Raw genomic sequence first — 20,074 nt, forward strand, 5'->3', positions numbered from 1 at the left:
ATAAACAAGTTTTGTGAAGTGAGTTTCTTGGGGGAAAGAAAGTTTGATTTTCTCTTTTGTGTTTCAATTCTGTTTCTTCTTAGTTAATAAAAAAATTACTTCACATTTCAAGAAATTGATTTGAAAGAATAGTGAGAATTGTCAGAAAATTCCCTAATTTGTGTATTTTCGTACATGAGCATTAATTATAGCGCAAGTCCTCCAACGAGCACAGACAATTCAAAATGATCGAGTATGAGTATGGATGACTACGATCGAGTATACACGTGTCAATTGCACACGTATTGAGTGACCATGCATCTGGGTATCGAGTTATCGTGCATTCACGATGATGTAAATGCGCTTCTCTTTGTTAGAATCAGCTCCTAGTTCTTTAGTAGCAGTCGACTAAGGGTAATTGAGGATCAAGTAATGAGCCATCGAAGATCAAATTTCTTGATGATCAAGCGTGCAAGGTGCATACGTGGCTTACATGAACAAAATACCACTTTTCATTTGGACACTAGGCGGTACAAAAAAAACCGTTAGCTAAACGTCCGTCCGACATTACCCGCTGTCTTGCGTTTAGCAACTTCACGTCTTCTTCTACAAGCTCACTTTTCCTCATTCATATTCTCCCAATCCTCACTTTACGATTTCACGCTCGTTTTTTGGGAAAGGAATCACTGCTTATATGGAAGAATTACGATTACGCATCATCATCGTGCTGTTCCAGCAGCATTAGCTATGGGTTTGTACAATTTTCTTCTGCGGAGGCTGGTGTCTCTGCTGCGGCCATGGCTGCCCGAAGACTCCGACCTTCGGCTCAATTTGGGGTTTACTCGTTCCTCCATCGTTGCCCACAAACTCCATTTGAACGTTTCGGCTCTCAATGAGCTATTTGAGGAGACCGCGACAAGCATGTCCTTCAAAGAGGTGATTGTCGACCACTTGAGCGTTGTTGTCACATACTGGCCCTTTCCAGCCTTCAAGATAACAGTACACGATGTCCATGTAACGCTGTGTATCAGGTTAGTCAATTGCTACCGTTGTATCTATGATAATCTAAATCGTAAGTGTTGTTAAATCTATGGTTTCTATTGACTGGGGATGGTTACTTGGTATTTACTTGGTTGGGAATTTAACAGGGAGGAGATTTCGAGAGGAAAACGGGAATCCAATATGGCATTTTCTGAAACTTTGAAAAAGAATCTGTCTGCTAGTGATCCGGAGGTGATGCCGTTTTCTTTTTTCCATTTCCGGACAAATTTAGATATTGGATTGTGCTGGTTGCGTTTTATGTAGTGTGGATACTGACATCTTTTAGCTCATTACAACTTGGTGTTGTCGTATAGTCGATCTTAGTCTTCTCTTTAAATAAAGCATTTCAATGGTGAATAATATTCTTTGCTTCACTTTTCTTGGTAGCTTATTTGTTACGAATTTCGATACTACTTAAGAAGCTTGAATTTCTGTGTCATTCAATTGCTATCAATTTGGGAATAACTTTAGTAGAACTATTGTTGTAAGGACAGGTGAAGTGCCCGGTTGAGTTGCTCAAAGAATTCAATATTTACAAACTGGGTCTATAGGCATTTTGATATCCAATATATTTTCACTTTTATCTTATTGGGAACAAGCTGAAACTATCTTTTTAATGTCGTCTTTACAAATTCAATATTTCAAGGGTATGAAAACATAGATTGAGGTTTTCTGAAAATTTGAACTACACATTTTTTCTCTAATGAAGCATTATATATTCTCTTTATTTCCCTCACTTTATTCATTTTTCAATTGGATTCTGCCAAACGCAAATGCTATTTTCATACTTTTCAAAACTGCCGCCAAGTACTTTCTTAGTTCATCAATTCAGGACAGCTTTCAAGTTGTGCTATCAAAATATATTTAAATTTGATTCTTTTTTTCTGTTGTATCCCACATTCTCGATTATTATTTTTTGAATAACAAATCGTCATCTTAGATTTCAAATATTTTGCTCTTTGATTACTTTTGTTGAACAGAAATGTTGTTTACCACTTCAGCCTAGTACCTCAGTTTGTTTTTCTTCTATAAAAAGAAATCCTAGTGCCTTATTCTAACTACCACCACTATGGTTATTGAATGGGTTCCAGGGTGTTACTTTGCATGATATTATGAAGAGTTTTCTAGACCCACCACCAAGATACCGGTTGAAAACAGCTTCTAGAAATCTACTACTCAAACGTGGTTGCCTAAAGGTGAATAATATTAACTTAGTACTGGAGTTCCCAGTCTTTAACAATGTTTTTGATTATTCGTTGAGCATAAAGCGCCTAAGTGCCAAATTTGATAATCGAAATCAAGGATGCCTTCATGAGCTCATACATGGAATCTTTAAACCATTAGCACACAGCTGCCTTACCATCACTGGCAATGATCTTGAGATTGTTTTGAAGAGGGAAGCTCAGAGTAGTAGAATTTTGAATTTAAAAGTTATATTCAGTCGCTGCAAATTGTATGATCTTCAGCTTGTCGACGTGAATCTTAGAATTCCAGAATTAAGTCTTTCAGTTACTCCAGTTGAGGTTTCAATATATTCAATATTAAATGGAATGTCATCTAAAGAATACAAGTTTTCTAGAAATGGTAGACAACTATGGAAACTAGCTGCTCGAAGAATTAGCCACATTACTTCATCGCCAGGAATGTCATTGCATCATCTTGTCACTGTTGTGATGCTGTGGATACAGTATGTCAATGTCTATGAACTTTTACTACTATTAACTGGATATCCTACGGACAATTTGATGAAGAAATTCACTTATAAGATTTCTTCGGATAGAAAACTCTTCACTTCTTTCAAGAAACATTGGATGACAATACTGGATATTGAGAAGAAGTTACCAATTGGATCCATTGCACAGGGACGAAAAATAGCACGATATAGAGCCATCAAGAATGTTGAATGTGCAGAAGACAAAAAGGAAGTATCTAACATCGTCCACTTAAAATTCTTTTATCAGATCTTTTCAGTTCTTTTATGCATTTGGAAAATATTATGCAGGATATTTTGTTTCATAGAGGAATACGTTGTTAAAACCTTGACTCAACCACAGAAACTGGATGGATGTTTAGAAATTGTACGCCAAGATTCAAATTCACAGTTTTGCTTTATGTTGAATATTGGAAAACTGTTAGTTTCTATTTATCCCGCAAATGAAATTCAACCTCCCACATTTGAAAACCTTAAATCAAAGTTTGGGATCCCATCCTCTTTTTTTCTTTCATTCCATTTTTCGTTTGATGCACTCTTAGTCATATATACGGTAGACCTCTGTGAACAGTCTTTACTCATATCCTGTGATCAATTCAATGTTACTTCCTTACCTTCCATGGAGGTTCCCAGTGGTGGAGTCCGTTCTGGTGATCTGCTAGGGTCTCTAAAAGAGTGTGACATGGAAGGAGCAAATAATCCGAAATCTATTGTTTGGGGTGAACCTGCGCAGAGCTTTCTTCCTTCTGATGGTCGTGAAACAGATACTGCTGACTTTGGTGAAGTTGATTGCAACCCGTTCCTAGTTAAATATTTGGAGGGCATGTGGTTGAGATGGAAATCTGTATGCATGAATCTTGAAGAAAGTGGGATCAAGTATTCAGATAATCCTTGGTTTCTTTGTGAAATCAATAGCTCATTGACAAAATCAGTGCATGAGAATTCAAATACTTCATTATGGAAATGCAATTTAGCTCTAGGTAAGCTGAATTTTGCTTTGGGATATTCATCCATATTATCGGCATCTTTGCTCCTTCAATTGATGCAACATCGTGCTTATTCTTGGACTGAGGATGAGCGAAGTTCTGAAGTTTCTTCGCATCCATCAACAGATACGGTAGATAATAGAGAAGTCTGTTTGAATGATAAGTATGAGGACTGCACTAGTCAAATGATGACATCATTGCTTAAGAAGCTACCACTAAAACACATTCAAGTTGCAATGCACATAGCTGGTTCTCACATCCAAATGGCACTTGAAAAGGACTTCCATGATGGCTACGTAATTTCCACTGAGATAGCTCATAAGGGTGAGTCACTCATTGCATTTGATGTGCATGATGTTGAAATTGCCGTATGCCCGGCTTCCAGTTCTGATCTGGCATTTCTAATGGAGAACTCCTCCGAAGCTGATGATAAAGAACTGGAGCATCTCTCTTTGAAAGAACCCCGTATTTCAAAAATTGGTAGTGAAAAGTATACATCTCAAGAATTGGTTTCCCTCTGGTTCTACCTACAAGTTAAAGGGTTAAAAGCTTATATATTGAACTTGGACCGGATACAACATGATCAAATATTTATTTTCAATCCAATGCTGGTCTTATCATCAATTGTCAGGTATGGTTATTTTCTTAATACTTTTCTCTATATAATTGTGGTGATTCTCTGTCAATAAATAATATGTACTTAACAAGGCTTCTCAACTAAAAGTGCTCTCTCTCTCTTCGGAAAAAATAATAATAAAGAAAATCTATTTTCTTTCTTGAATGTATGTTTTAAAAACTCACACACACGCACATATTTCTGTGAGTGTTTGTTTATGCTTGATTTCCCCCCACCCACCCTATTGAGCATGATTTCTGGTTGATTTTCTTCTAGTCATGTACTCATTACAAGATAACATAATTATGTCGACGAGCAATGAAAATGAGATGGAAACTTTTCACACGATATTTTTAACAAGGAAACAAAACTTTTATTCATTAATGACAAGAAAGCAATACGAGAGGACATTTGGTTTTCTTCAATGATGGCCACTTTTAAACGACTAGAATAGAAAACCAAGGGGTCCTGGTAACATCACTGTTTTGGGTTTTCAGTTTTTATAAACAGTGGCGTTTGATAATTATTTTTGTTTCTTGTTTCTCATTTTTAAGGATCAATTTCAAAATTGTGTAGAAATTATAGAAACAACGGGATCAAGTTTCTTGTTTTTGATTTTTTTTCCTAAACATAAATGAAAATATGATTTTAACATTTTTTTTACTCTAGAATGCATCATACATATCTAAAGAAAATATAACATAAAAATTTTGGATATCTAATTTAAAACTAATTTTCATAAAGCAAGAAATAAGAAATGGTTACTCAACTTGTCTTTATTTTCTATTTCCCAATAAAAGAGAAAGAACAAGAGACATTTATTAAATGCAATTATTTTTTCCCCTTTAAAAAATAGGAAACAAGAAACAATAAATGAAAATGTTACCAAATGTCTTGCTCAAAATTTAGAAGTAATTATATTTAATTTACTGTTTTCACCTAACCAAGAAAGAAATTAAAATATCTTACAATTATTTTAGAAATTATTGATGTACTTCGTTGGATCAATGCCATAAAGCAAATATCTCTGAATTATTGTTAGAGAGAAATCAAAGAGTTTTTGAAAGCAAGCATATTGAGGGATGGATTATTTTGAGGCATCTCACTTGTAGGTCTCTCATTGGTGTTCCCATTCTAAGCTTTTTCGGAGATTTTCTCTTCAAGATATCAAATTGAGTTGGGTTGCATTTATTTCTCCTTAATTCTTTTTGTAGTGTTGTGTTGGGACTTTTTGGTTGTATTCTCCCTTTTGTACATTTTGTAGTCTGCTAATTGTGTTGTATTTAATAATTTATTCTCTTTTCTTCATTAATGAAAAATAGTTTCCTTTTCAATAAAAATGATTATTAATTTACTTCATGTTGGAAATTTCTTACCATGGCTAGTAATTTATGGAATTTCTGTCAGTTTGAGGTTGGCTGGGGATAGTATGTGTTCAACGTGCGTATAAGTGGAAGTGTGGAACTACGTTATTTGTACTTAGATAGCAACCTTAAATATCAGTATGCAAACATATTGTAGATGGTTTTTTCAGAAGAATGCAAGCACAACCTAGTGCATTCATCACTATATACCATTGAAATTCAATGCAGTTAGGAATGCACAGTTAACATCTAAATTTAATATGAAAGTTTCAAAGTAACTGTTTCCAGTCTTATTTTATTTTATTTTTTATAAATCAAGTTTATTGTGAATGGAATATTCATGCAGGAAATCTGTTCACTCATTTAGTGAGAATGTCAATGCTTTCTCAGTAGCTTTTGACTGGACGACCACAGGTTTCACTTCTTTATCATATATGGAGGATTTATATCTTCTCGTTGAGGTAATCGTATCTTTGCAATCTCGATGACTCTACATATGGTGTATTTGTTTGTTTGTTGACACCTTTATTTTTGTACACATGACACTTACATAATGTGCAGTGTTTTTGGTATAACGGGATTTCGATTGTTATTATATTATTATTATTTTTTTAAAGTTGATAAGCTACTACATCATCCAATTGACTTGGCAAGTATGTAATTTTTGCTGAAACATCTATTGATGTGAACTGTATCGTCAAAATAAAAAATAAAAAATAAAAATAAAAAAAGAAAAGAAAAGAAAAATCTATTGATGTGCAAACTGGGCACCTCTGGAGAGATGATTCATATCTGAGCTATGGATTTCTATGGGAGGAAACTTGTTTGTGGAGAAGTAAAAGGAGAGGAAAAGAAGGATATAGTTGTTAGGAGTAGCGTTGAGGCAGCATGTGAAAAACTTCTCATGGGTGATGGATGTGGGAACTAGGAACTACAATGGTTGTAGAAGATTTTAGAGGAACTGAGGATTCGGACTTGTGTGTTTTGTCCTCTGCACTTAGGTGACTCTGTGTTCCTCTGCACTAAACTATAAAAATAAAACAATTATCAATATGGTTCATGGAGATTTTTATCGTTGCTTCAAATTTAATTCTACCTATGGTCCTACAGTGTACATATAGCCTGCAGAAAACAAAAAAAATAACCACTAATCCTAGAAGCTCATTACAGGCCTAATCTAAGGAACAAAGTAGTCAAAGCATGGAGGATATGCCAACTAGTTGTCGAGGATTCACTTTTACCAACTATCATTCTACACTCACCTTCAAGTAGTTGTGAAGATATCAATCCTCCCTAGCTTGCCAATAAGTTCCTGAACTATATTTAGGGAATCCTTTGCTGAGAGTACTGACTGGCTGATTTTGGGTGAACTAATGTTTAAGTGCATGTTTCTTAGCTTCAACTAGATAGTTCTTTGGAGCTTATTTTTGCTCTTATATAAGCTACTTGAAAAGCCATAATCATAGTTGATTTTGCTCAATCGTCGTCTCTTTGGTTTGTGCTGCTAGCGGCTTTTGATATGACGTGGGTTTCTTCTAACAGTGCCTTAGTTTCAAGTTCTCTCAGTTATGTGGCTAGAACTTTTCATCCTCAGAAGGCTCCTTGAATCAATGTGGCATGTTGGAAATAAGGGACTTAGTTGATTGTTTATAGTCTTGGGGGCATTATAGTTATTTACTTTACCCTATTTTTTTTTCCTTTTTTGTATTGGGGCTTGTTAGAGCCAATAAATAAGAATCCTCTTATATCTTGCATATCATGTAAACATTAATAAAAATGAGACTCTCTATTGTGGTTTTTTCTCCCTGTTTTAGGGTTTTCCACGTAAACTTTGTGTCTCCTCTTTCTCTCTTTTAACATGGTACATTCCTTGAGGATAAACCTTTCTTCCCTGTTAGTCATCTTCAGGGGGAGAGTACTAGTAAAGAGGCTAACTGGTCAACATCCTCCATCCCTATTGATCTTCCTGGGCCCATCTTGAGTTCCCATGACATTGTCTTACCTACTAAACAGGTCCATTGACTAACATACTACATGAAGAATCACAGAAAGGAAATTGTGTCCCTTACTGTTCTGCTGGCTTTGGTCCATGAATCTGAACCAACATAAGCTCAAGGTACTATTGAATGTGTCCCTGATAATAACGATTTGTGTGTTGGGGATGATATTGTGGATGTAACTGAGAATGACAGGACTAATGTGTTAGTTCCAGAAAATAACAGGTTGGAGATAGTGATGAGACTATAACAAAAACACAAGAAAGCGAAATTCTATCTCAGCTTGAATTGTGTGATCAGAATCCTACTACATATGGGAAAACATATGAGAAGTCAGACAAACTTGAGGATTATGATGCTTCTCTTGACATGCCAATTGCTTTGAGAAAGGGCACCAGGTTTTGCACTAAGTATCCTTTGTATAGCTTTCTATTCCATAGTAATATGTCTTCTAAGTTTAGGGCTTTCATTGCTAGTCTTGACATAGCAACAATACCAAAAAAACATACATGTGGCTATGGAGATTCTAGAGAGGAAGATGGAAGAAATGAGAGCTCTTGAAAAGAGTAATATGTGGGACCTTGTTACTCTCCCAAAAGGACATAAAATAGTTGGGTGCAAGTGGGTATTCACTCTGAAGTATAAATCTGATGGTACTTTAGATAGGTACAAGGCCAGACTTGTAGCGAAAGGGTTTACTTAGACTTATGGAGTAGATTATTCAGAAACTCTCTCTCCTGTAGCAAAGTTAAACACGATTCGGGTTCTTCTCTCTGTTGTAGTAAATAAAGATTGAACTCTCTACCAACTTGATGTGAAAATTGCCTTTCTAAATGGTGATTAAGAAGAAGAGGTGTATATGAGCCCTCCTCTAGGTTTTGAAGCTCTGTTTGATCACCAGGTGTGTAAACTCAGGAAGTCCTTGTATGGTCTGAAACAGTCCCCAAGAGCTTGGTTTGAAAGGTTTATTACCTTTGTTAAGTCCCAAGCGTTCACTCAGAGATACTCTGACCATACATTGTTCACAAAAAAGGTCAGTGTCTGTGAAAATTGCTGTCCTAATCGTGTATGTGAATGATATTGTCTTGTTAGGAGATGATATTGATGAGATCGCCAAACTAAAAAAGAAGATGGCAGACGAGTTTGAAATCAAAGAGCTCGGGAATCTAAAGTATTTCCTTGGAATGGAAGTGGCCAAATCAAGGGAAGGAATCTCTATCTTACCATGGAAGTACACTCTTGACTTGTTAAAGGAAATAAGTATGACTGGATGTAGACTTGTTGACACTCCTATAGAATTCAATGCTAAACTGGGAGATTCTATTAACAAAGTTCTAGTTGATAAGAGAGGTATCAGCGTCTAGTGGGAAAGTTAATTTACTTCTCACATACCAGATCAGACATTTTCTATGCTGTCAGTGTTGTTGTTAGTTTATGTAGGCACCTTATGAAGAACATATGGAAGCTGTGAATCGAATTTTGAGATATTTGAAAAGCATTCCTGGTAAAGGTCTAATGTTTAGAAAAACTGACAGGAAATGCATTGAGGCCTATACCGACTCTGACTGGGCTGGATCAGTGACTGGTAGAAAGTCTACTTGAGGGTACCCTACCTTTGTGTAGGGTAACCTGGTTACTTGGAGAAGTAAGAAGTAAAGTATAGTTGTTAGAAGTAGTGTAGAGGCTGAATACAGAGCTATGAGTTTGGGAATTTGTGAAGAAATCTGATTGAAGAAAGTACTGTCTGATCTTCGTCAAGATGGTGTCTTACCTATGAAACTCTATTGCGATAATAAAGTTGCTATGAGAATCGTCAAGAATCCAGTACAACACGATTGAACGAAACATGTGGAGATTGACAGCCACTTTATAAAAGAGAAATTGGACAATGACAATATTTATATTCCGTACATTCCATCAAATCAACAAGTTGCAGATGTTCTCACCAAAAGGTTACGCAGGCATAATTTTGACTCTTGTGTTAGTAAGTTGGTCTGATTGATATCTATGCCCCAACTTTAGGGGGAGTATTGGAAATAAGGGACTTAGTTGATTGTTTATAGTCCCGGAGGTATTATAGTTATTTACTTTACACTATTTTTCTTTCCTTTTTTGTATTTAGGCTTGTTGGAGCCTATAAATAGGAATCCTCTTGTATCTCTCACATTATGTAAAAATTAATAAACGGGGATTATTTATCGTGTTTTTTCTTGTATCGTATCTCGTCTTTCTCTCTTTCTCTCTTTTAACAGATTGTATGGTTGGAATGGAATTGAAGAATCTTCAAGGACGAGGAAAAGTCATGTGAGCAGCTTTGGGATGATGTTGTTTTCCTTGTCTCTGTGGGCTCCTGAGTTCAAATACCTTCATTATTATTTCCTATCAAATTTGTTGACAAGTTTAAGATCTTTCTTCTTTTCAACTCTGTGCTTTTTCAGTTGTTTGTAAATTCCCTCTCGCGGATAAAAGAAAGTCACAAATGATGGGAAGTCAAAATGTACACTTCCAGCAAAAAAAAAGAAAAAAAAAAGAAAAAATGGAAGAAAGAGAAAGTACATGGAACTCCGTGAGACCCCATATATTGAAGACATGTGTGTAGGGGTAATAAAGGGAATCCATCCACTGACAGTCAGTAGCAGGAATGTGTCTGTACATGAGGGGAAGTAGTATTAGTAGTAGGGGCTGAGAGAATGTTTTTGGACAGGAGAGCTCCAGCTCTCTCAAATCTTCTGGGTGTTCGACTCTTCTCTGTTATCTCCATTGTTTCTCTGTTCTGTTGTTTTATCCTTATTTCTCAAACAAACAGTAAGGGATATTCAAACTCCAAGCAAATGTGGTTGAAACGGATGATGGATTTGCAAAACGTGATTGAAGGAAAATATTTGTGAATATACCATAAAAGAAAGGGTATTGTAGGCAACAAACTGACGAAGTAAAGAAGATAAATAAGGAAATTACTAAAATCCCATGCTTCTCGTCGGCGTGCATTATCTAAAACATTTTATAAATATTCTCAATTAGTTGTAATATTTTTTTTTTAACTTCTATATTTTTCTTGTGTAATTCATATTACTCAACTCAAGAAATATGATTAATATAATTCGCGGTATCCTTGGGTTGTTTTAATTCTTTTTAATATTATGCTTTGTTGAATAAACAAAGATAACTGTTGTCAAATCTATTTTCTTCTGGACTCTCCGTGCTTGTTAAATCCCCCCTACAGATGGTTTGAAGTTACTGAATTGAATCGGTTTGAAGTTACTGAATTGAATCTTACGTTTCTTGTCAATTGGAGTATATCTCTCAGTCTTCGTTTTCTTATCTGAATTGTTGTTTTTGTCAGGTTATTGGACATTTGTCCTCTACAATTTCTTATCTAGGCTCTACTAGTTGGTGTCCCCAAGAATTTATGAAACAAAATATCATGCTGACAAAGCCCATGCCGAAGTTTGTATACGTGAAAGAAGCCTCGATAAGTTGCCGAACTAGTTCTATGTTTCACGGGAGCTTTAAAATTAAGCGGATGGATGTCATTCTTCATAATTCCCGGATGAGTGACACTTTCAACAGTTCTAATATCTTTAGCCAGAAAATGGCAGAAATCAATTCCCCTGATTGTGGAATTTGGATGTCTGTTGATCAGGGAGGAGTCAAGGTAACATGTGAAGAGGATGGAGTTGATATTCTTACTGATATCTCTAATATCAATTCAGTTATATTTAGGTATCACAAAAGTGATATAGATGAATCTGTATTCAAATCTCTGCAGACGCAATTACTTAATTGCTGTCTTTACTTCTATCATCAGATTTCTCTTTCTCATTTCATTCTTACCTTATCTTTGATTCCACGTAATGGCTCATCTTCAGAAGGGTTGAGGAATATTCACCACAGTTCTATTTCTAGAAATAATGAATTGAACGTGGAGAATTCTGACATGGCAGTTAATGCTGAGGGGCCAGGTGGACGGTCTGTCTTTGTTCAGGATCTGGACTTTGTTTCCACTTCACCATTTTCAAATTTTCAGTTGCTTGTACATATTGCAATTAGTAGGATTCTCATAACGAGGTGCTCAGTGTATGACATCTTAGTTGGAGCACATCAACTGAGTAAAATTTCGTCATCTCTCTCTGTCGGGGGAGACTTTCGGACCATCTCTTGGAGGATTCAGGTGATTGTTCTGTGGAGCATAAAGAGTCATACTTCCCCTTTCTTTTAGTTGTATTGCATCTTTGTGTCTTCCCCTCCCGCCCCCCCTCCCCTCACCCCACCAGTTCAATGAAAATCTTGTTTATTGTCCAAAAATAGTAGGATCTTTGATTTACTACAAGTCTAGGTTTCCAAACTGTCAAGTAATTTATCAATAAAGCGACAAATAAATCCCTCAGGGATTTGTATCTATGTTTTTTTCTTTTCTTTTTCCCTCATCAGGTGAATGAAAATTTTATTTTTTGTCCAAATATGGTAGGAAGCTTTGATTTACTACAAGTCTGGGTTTCCAAACTGTCAAGAAATTTAACAGTAAAGAGATGAATGAGTACTACTGTGCCGTTGCATCTTGAAAATTACCAAGTTCAAACAATTGCCATCTAATTTAATTCAAACATGGTCCCAATTGACAGGGTGGTCTTCTCTTCCTGGAAACATTGGCTTTGGCATTCTTTATCAATTGTTTCCATAAATACTGCCATGCCATACGGAGTCTATTGTCTGTGTTGCAATTTTCTGATCAACAAGATAAGAAGGCTCAAGACATGGTGGAAATTACTAGATTGGATGAAAGTGCTACTGACGATGTTGTTGGCAAGACTACCGACTCTCTTCTAAGAGTTAAAGGGAAACTTCTGGAAGTTTTTATCCTCAATGTCTCTAACATTTCTCTTGTTCTTGTTGTAAAAGATGAATCTGGTATATTATGTTCTGTTTGGTTCGATTTTAATAATATCTGTACACCTACTTCATTATTGGTCCTTTTTTGCAGATGTGATTTGGGAATTTGTGATTAAAGTTGATGCGGATTTAAAATTTCAATTGGCTGATAATAGGAAAGAACTTGAAGTTAGTCTTTCTCACTTTTCAATTCTCTCCCACCAAATTGAGGAAACCTTGCGAAACAATTTTCAAGTTCCTCATTTTTCTTCAAATTTGTCGTCCCACCCTGTAGCTGGAGAACTTGCTGCAAGTTCTCAACATGGAAAGGGAGTTCAGTCAGATAATGATGCAAGTAGTTCAAAACATCCAGTTTCTCATAAAAAAATTTCTGGGAATAGTCATGTCACTGGGCCTTTTTGTTTTAGCTGTCAGCATTATTTACTGGAGAACCTGGTCGCTTCCTTGTCAATTGAGAAGACCTGTAGTGATCATATAGGCTTATTAAGTAACGCATGGGCTGGCAAAGGCTCTTTGTCAGGGTTGGATCTCACATTGTCTCATTCTGAAATACAGGTGAGTCCTAAATTTCTTAAAGAAGCTTTGCCAACACATTTTTTTTTATTTCTCTTTTGCTTTGTTATATAATATGTATATGATTTTTTATTTCCTCAGGTGATTTTGTTAATTGTTTCATCATTTTCTGGATCATATGACAAGGAAAAGACGAATGAGCATAAAAGGCAATGGTTGGGTAGTCAGCAAGTTGATACTAATACCAAAGAGACATTTACCACTGATGTGGTAACCCTGGTTCCTGATGGTATTTATCATTTAAAGGTTTCTAACTGACAATGTACAATCTTTTTTTTGTTATCTTGAGCTAATTTTTTCCTTAAACTATAAAGGAACGATTGTTGCAATCCAAGATATCCATCAGCACATGTACTTCAGTGTAGAAGGTGGTAACGGGTACAATTTAGTTGGTGTAATGCACTATTCTCTTGTGGGAGATCGGGCTTTATTCAGGGTAATTCTGTGAAGCTGTTTGGTTTATTCAATGTAGGCAGGTTTATATTTTATTTTTTTGTTTCGTTTTTTTCCTCTCCCTTTGCTATCAAGATTCCAACTATATCCCTTTTGCTTAACCTTCTTTTTCACTTGATGCTAGTTATAGCATATAGTTTCCATTGAGCCATGTCTTTATATTTTGTCGATAAGATGTTCTAGTCTTTGTGATAAAAACTCTTCGGATTTAATGCCTAGCTATTAACTAACATGATGGCTGTTGAAATAATTGGACCACCTTTTTGAGGAAGGTAGAGTTTTATTTCTAGTAAAAAAATATGCTTCTTACAGTAGTTCCAACTTTATTTCTTTATTTTCTTTCAATAACTCATCCTTTTTCACTGAATAAGTAGCAATGAAAGAAATTGTTGAGAGTACTCACGAACATACATAAGTGTTTATATGTAGGCATATACTACAGTCTTTAACTAAAAGAATGTAAAACTACAATAAAGGACAAAATATTACGTTTTTGGAGAAATTGCTTTTCTTATTCAACAAAGGATCCAATAATAGGTAACTATGATACAAGAAAAACTTCAACCAAGGAAACTAATTATAAAAGAAAAGGATATAAAATAATAATTGAAAGATAAAAAGAGATGTTTTGTCTAAACATAATTATGCAATATACTGCACTCCCTCATCCCTCAAAGATGGGTTGTAAGCCTTCATCAAAGCTTGTCTAGGTAATGATTTGGTGATAATATCAACAATTAGATGGTAAGATGGAACATAATTAGTTTCACTATGCTACATTAATCTTCCCAGACAAGAAATGACGATTTATCTTTATGTCATTTCTCTTTATATGCTTCATCCTGTCATGATTTATGAGATTCTTTACTATATTTTTCCTTTTTTTAACAAGAGAGAGAATTTTTCACTTAATACTCAATAGATACGAACTCCACAAGGGATGCATATTTTCCTTCATCAATGTTTTCTTGTTTTTTTTTTTTTTTTTTAAACAGAAACAAGTCTTTCATTGAAATAATGAATGAGTCCAATGTTCAAAGTACAAAAATGAAACAAAATTCAAATGACAAACTTGCCAATACAATGCTAGAACCAAATTACAATGTAGAGACTGCGATCTTAAGAATAATTAAAATTCTTGGTGAGACTACAACCTTAAAGAATAATTAAAATTCTTACAAAATTCTTGGTGTTCTTTTTGTTTTCTCCTTCGGGATTTATGTTCTTTGAGCATTAGTATCTTTTCATTTCATCCATGAAATCTAAAAAACAGATACTAACTTTACAAGGGGCTGAAATAAGAGAAAACTTACCAATAATGAAAATAACAATAAAAGCCTGAACATAATAAGGTATAGTAAGATTCTTGCTGCCAAAAGATAATAATGCTATGATTTGTTCTTCTAAAACATGATTGCGATTTGACTAGTTCTTGCTGCATTTGAGATTCTTTACTATGTTGGTTGCTACTTGACTATCACCAAAGATTTTGAATAAAGAGTGAGTTTTTATTCTTCTAAAAGCTTCTGAATGACATTCCTTCACAAATTTCTAGAGCTAAAACTTGATATTCAGCTTTTATGTAGTTTCTTGCTGCAACTGCTTGCTTTTTACTTTTCCAAGTGGCTAAGTTGCTCCAAATGTTAGAGTAGTATTCATATGTGGATCTCCAATTTATTAATTCTTCAGTCCAATAGAGCTCTACCATCATGCTTGATGACTTTTTAAGCAATAATTTATGATTTAGAGTGCCTTTCAAGTATCTTAGAGGGTTTAAAAGAGATTCTTAGAACATGAAACAAACCCACTTCGGGTGTGTCACAACACAAAAAAACCAAATTATGGCTGAAATTCCTTTGCTTGACAATCTTGAAGAAACGGGAGAAAGCTTTCCTAAACATATAGCAAAATGAAGTAGTCTTAAATCCCAATTTCTCTCCATTAATGCAAAAGAGGAAGTTGGAAACAAAAATGTAAGCTGATTTCACTCAACAAAGGTGACTTACATACCTGTTCTTTTCACAGGATAGTGGCCACTAAATCAGAATTTGTCCTTTTATTTGACGCACTCTACACAAAACGGACAAGCCTCTAGGTTCTTCTACTGCTAGTTTGAAACCCCATCTCAGCACCACTATCGATAATTCTGAATTGCTCTTCATTGAACAGGACATTTGGAATGCGGTTTGTAATCTTGGATCTAACAAGTCCCTTGACCCTGTTCTTTTCACGGCTAAATTCTGTAAAAATTTTGATGCATCCTTAAGAATGACCTATTGACTTACAGTCTTCTTATGATTATTAACAATTGGAGGGCTCTCCTTTATTAGTTTTGTGGGAGGGGGTTTTCTCAACCATCTGCCCTTAGGCTGTTCGTTTTGGTTCTTTTGATGAATATATACATCTTTGTTTCCTATATAACTAAAAGGTGTTCCAGGATTTTTTTAAGAATGGACTCATAAATGCAACGAGACTTTTCCCTTATTCTTAAAAAGACCAATTTGCGAAGAGTTGGAGTTTTAGGCCAATAAACCTTATCACCAGATTATACAAAATCCTTGTTAAAGTCCTTTCTAGACATTTAAGATGGTCCTTCCTCTTTTTCTTTCTTTCTTTTTTTGAAAAAGAAGATATAATTTTTTTTGTTGATATAGTGAAAAGAGACTACTGCTCAAAGGATACAAACTCAACAATCACTTTTTTCTTTTTTCCCCCATATTGAGGTCTCAAATTATGAATCTGATGTTATTGTAAGTAGTGTGAAACTTGACTTTTAACATCATGGTTGCCCATGTAAAAAAGATATAATTGATGGTTCTATTCTAGATAATTGAAAAACTCTGTTCCAGACACCCATCAAATCGGATTGCCCACTTCTACCGTTTCAGATGGAATTCAATCATCAAGTAGTGACATTTTTATACAAGAAAAGTTTCTCTCTTAAGTCAAGGTGTGCGGTCTACAATTTAAAGAAATTTCCTCTATTGTTCTTTAGGGAGTTGGAAGAAAGTTATTTTTTTAAAAAAGGAAATTAGGCTTTTTATTGATGAAATTATAAGAGACTAATGCTCAAAGTACATAAATCTCAAAGGAAGGAAAGAAAAAAAAACAAGAGAACATCGATAAAGGAAAAAATAAACTCTTAAATCATCGGTTGACTAAAAAATTAAGCTGATAGGTGAAGGTAAATTTAATTATATATCATCCAACACTCCCCCTCACTTGTGGGCTTGAAATATGGAGAATACCCAACAAGTGGAATCAATATTAATTAGGAAAGAAATAACATTGTAGGGACTTGAACATAGGACCTCCCTAGACCACCTGCTCTGATACCATCTTAATTCTTAAATCACCAATTGACCTAAAGCGTAAAAGCTTAAGTCGATAGGTGAAGGTAAATTTTATTATATATCATCTAACATAAACATCCCAAATAATACATTAAACGTGAATAAAGTAGCCAGCAAAACGATGGAATTCCATCCTTTGGCAGTAAGATGAGGCTGAAAGAAAATGTCCTCGCATACAAGAAGATTGAGGTGATTCATAAGACTTTAGCTTAAATTCTATTTTGTTCTGATTGTTTTTTGAAGACTTGCTTTGGCTTCTTCTGTCGGTGATACCAAGATTGGTCTTTGTGGTATTATTGTTTGATGTTTGAGGAGATTTAGATGTTCCTAGCTTGGTTTTGTCCCGCTTCTTACTTTGAGCTTGATTAAAGTCATCCTTTTGGTTTGACTTTTGAACTGAGATTCTAAAGTTTATGAAGGGTTCAATATGGCTAGTATGGTGAATGCTTTAGTTTTTTAACTTTTTCAAAGGCCTGAGTCGGTGGGATTTGTTTACGATTCTTCATTTGTTGATGGTTTGTGCTGGTCACACAACTCTTCAACTCTGAGGCCTTTGATTCAAAACCATGAATTGGTTGTTCTAGATTTATGATCAACTCATTTGTTTCGGCTTATATTAGATTCAGTTGGTCTTAAGGCTTCACCCTTGTGCTCTGTTCCCAAATCTCTTATGTGTGGTGAGTTTGTCTTAGAAAAAGATATTGAAAGTGGGTGTGATTATACCAGCACTAATGCATCGGATTCGATCAGACTTTCGTAGTTAAGCGCGCTTGGGCGAGAGTAGTACTAAATTGGGTGACCACTTGGGAAGTCCTAGTGTTGCACCCCTAAAAGAAAAAGAAAAAAAAAAAGATATTGAAACCTTGTCAAAAAGCATACAATTGAGCCCAATATTACTTCCCACTTAAGTTCTGTCATGAATCTTTAGAAGAACTTCTTCAAGTTGACTGTATGAACCAACAAAATTGTAAAAGCTTCTTCAATCCTTATTAAATAAGGAGTCATTTAGATCTTGAGAACACAAAGGAACATGGTCTTTTTTCTGGGTGTAAAATTTAGTGAAGAGTTCATAAAAGCGATCACTTCTTTCTTTGATCCTTTTTGGTTCTTGTAAAGGCGCTTTGTTTTGCAGAATATTTGCATTTAACATTTTATCCTTTGATTCAATAATGAATTCTTTCCAACTATAGAATTTTGACGGTTGAAAGATGATTATTGATAATGTAAGACCCAAATGTGTGGGAGAACTTCATCATCTATACATTAGAGTTCAATATGTAGGAATACATGAAAGCCCTAAACTAAGAATAGTAGAATTACAATAAAGGACAAAAGATTAATAAGCTTCTAGACAATTTTCAACATAGAAGGTTTCATCTTCATTGATGCAACAGAAGCAGTTATTAACCAAACTTCTAGACTCCATGAAATTTGCTTGTTGAATGGTGAATAGAAGACAAACCCAATCAAGAACCTCGATAATGTTGAATCTTAGTATTTTCTTTTGTATTTCTTTGTCCCTCATCGTTGATAGCTTGTTCTTGTATTTGGTCTTGCTAAGGGTGCTATGGGGATGTCAAACTTGTTGTGATGCCCGTGTGTTCCTATTGATCCTTTAGCTGTTTCTACTATTGTATCTTTGTTTGTACTTTGAGCATTAGTCTTATTTCACTAATTCAATGAAGAGGCTTGTTTCCATTTAAAAAAAAGAATCAAGAACTAAGAAAATCTAGTAATAAGTTGTGCCATGGAGTAAACTGTTGGCTTTAAACGCCATGGAGTAAACTATCTGAAAAGAACAAGCAAAATCCAACCAAAAACAAAAAACAGCGAGCAGAACTGAAGGAGAGAAACTAACGGTGATGATTAAGGATGGCAAGAGTGACATCTGCGGAGAATGACAATGGAGAAGGAAGGTTGGTGACAAGCAAAGCGACAACAACAACGAAAACCCACAAAAACGAAAAGGGGTGAAAAACCACAAAAAAAAAAAAAGGGTAAAGCAGAAAACCCACAAACGAAGACGGCGGCTCGATATCAGTTAATTTTCAGTATCCCAATTTATTATAAGTTTTCATCCATAATGCCTGCTTAGGTGATTTCGACCTTTGAAAGAATCTTGATTTCGTTCTTTTGGGAAGGCCTTAAAGGAGTAAAAATCACCCATTTGGAAAAATGGGAGCTGGTCTCTAAAAGTTTGTTTGATTGGAGGTCTTGGAATTGGTGGTGTATATCAAAGAATTTTGGCTTTAAAGGCTAAGTGGGGCTGGTGGTAAATGCTTGAAGAGGAGTCCCTTTGTCGTAGAGTTAGCATCCATGACAATAATCGGTTCAATATGGCGCATCTCTGATTTTTGGAAGTTTTGCTTAAAGAAGTCTTGGGATAATTGGCCTTTTCTGCATTTTGGAAGTCCAATTGCCCTATGAAGCTTTAATCTCTGGTGTTATGGTCTAATGCAGATAAGCATCTCTCAGAGTTTCAACTTGAAAGGATCAACGAGTTTTTCAAGACAAATTTATGCCTCCTTAGGACTGTTTTGAATTAGCTTGGTTTATGGCTTCTTCTTGGTGCTTTATTTCTAAATTATTGGAATGCATTTATTTTTCATGATTAAGTCTAATGTTCGGTGGCTATAGTTTTGATTTTGATTATATCATGTTGTAATTTTATTTTCCTATCATTTATTGTATTTTGAGTATTAGGCCTTTTCATTTCATCAATGAAAAGTCTTGTTTCCTTTTCAAAAAACGAAAATGGTGGCATGAAGTGACGGCAATGGTAACTATGGCTGACGACGTCGACGGAGATATCTTATCTCCCTTCTTCCATTTGGAGAATATGGTTTGAGTGGAGCACCCAAAGGGATGTCTCATCTCCCTTCTTGTTGTATGAACCATCGTATAAATGTTGTATGTGCTTAGCAAATAGAATAGTATGTGAGCATTCTCTCATAATTTTCTGTTATTTGAAGGATAAAACTATGAGGGTAACAAGTAAAATATTCTGACAAATCAATGTAGGACTAACAGCCTTACTTGAATTGGATTTGTTTTAGAGTTCTAAGATAAATGAACGTAGGACTCTTTTTTTCATTTACTTCTGTATTTGTG

General features: G+C 35.1%; 1 protein-coding gene and 1 pseudogene across 3 annotated transcripts in view; both read left to right on the forward strand.

The window, feature by feature from the left end:
* The first annotated feature begins 403 nt into the window (after positions 1–403).
* Positions 404–20,074, forward strand: part of LOC120072502 (vacuolar protein sorting-associated protein, putative (DUF1162)) — a 77,723-nt gene continuing 58,052 nt past the window's right edge. For all 3 annotated transcript variants that reach the window (XR_005480510.2, XM_039024874.2, XM_039024875.2), the window contains exons 1-9: positions 404–1,010; positions 1,128–1,212; positions 2,112–4,348; positions 6,044–6,158; positions 11,038–11,865; positions 12,317–12,602; positions 12,676–13,139; positions 13,239–13,386; positions 13,472–13,593. Coding sequence is in view for 2 of the 3 variants with exons in the window: in XM_039024874.2 (XP_038880802.2) it covers positions 727–1,010; positions 1,128–1,212; positions 2,112–4,348; positions 6,044–6,158; positions 11,038–11,865; positions 12,317–12,602; positions 12,676–13,139; positions 13,239–13,386; positions 13,472–13,593 (4,569 nt within the window). In the remaining variant the exon portion in view is untranslated. The remainder of the gene's footprint in view (positions 1,011–1,127; positions 1,213–2,111; positions 4,349–6,043; positions 6,159–11,037; positions 11,866–12,316; positions 12,603–12,675; positions 13,140–13,238; positions 13,387–13,471; positions 13,594–20,074) is intronic.
* Positions 17,673–17,791, forward strand: LOC120074779 (5S ribosomal RNA; annotated as a pseudogene).

The sequence above is a fragment of the Benincasa hispida genome, chromosome 3, assembly GCF_027475165.1.
Source record: "Benincasa hispida cultivar pf3 chromosome 3, pf3_genome.v1.1, whole genome shotgun sequence".
In the NCBI taxonomy this organism is placed as follows: Eukaryota; Viridiplantae; Streptophyta; class Magnoliopsida; order Cucurbitales; family Cucurbitaceae; genus Benincasa; species Benincasa hispida.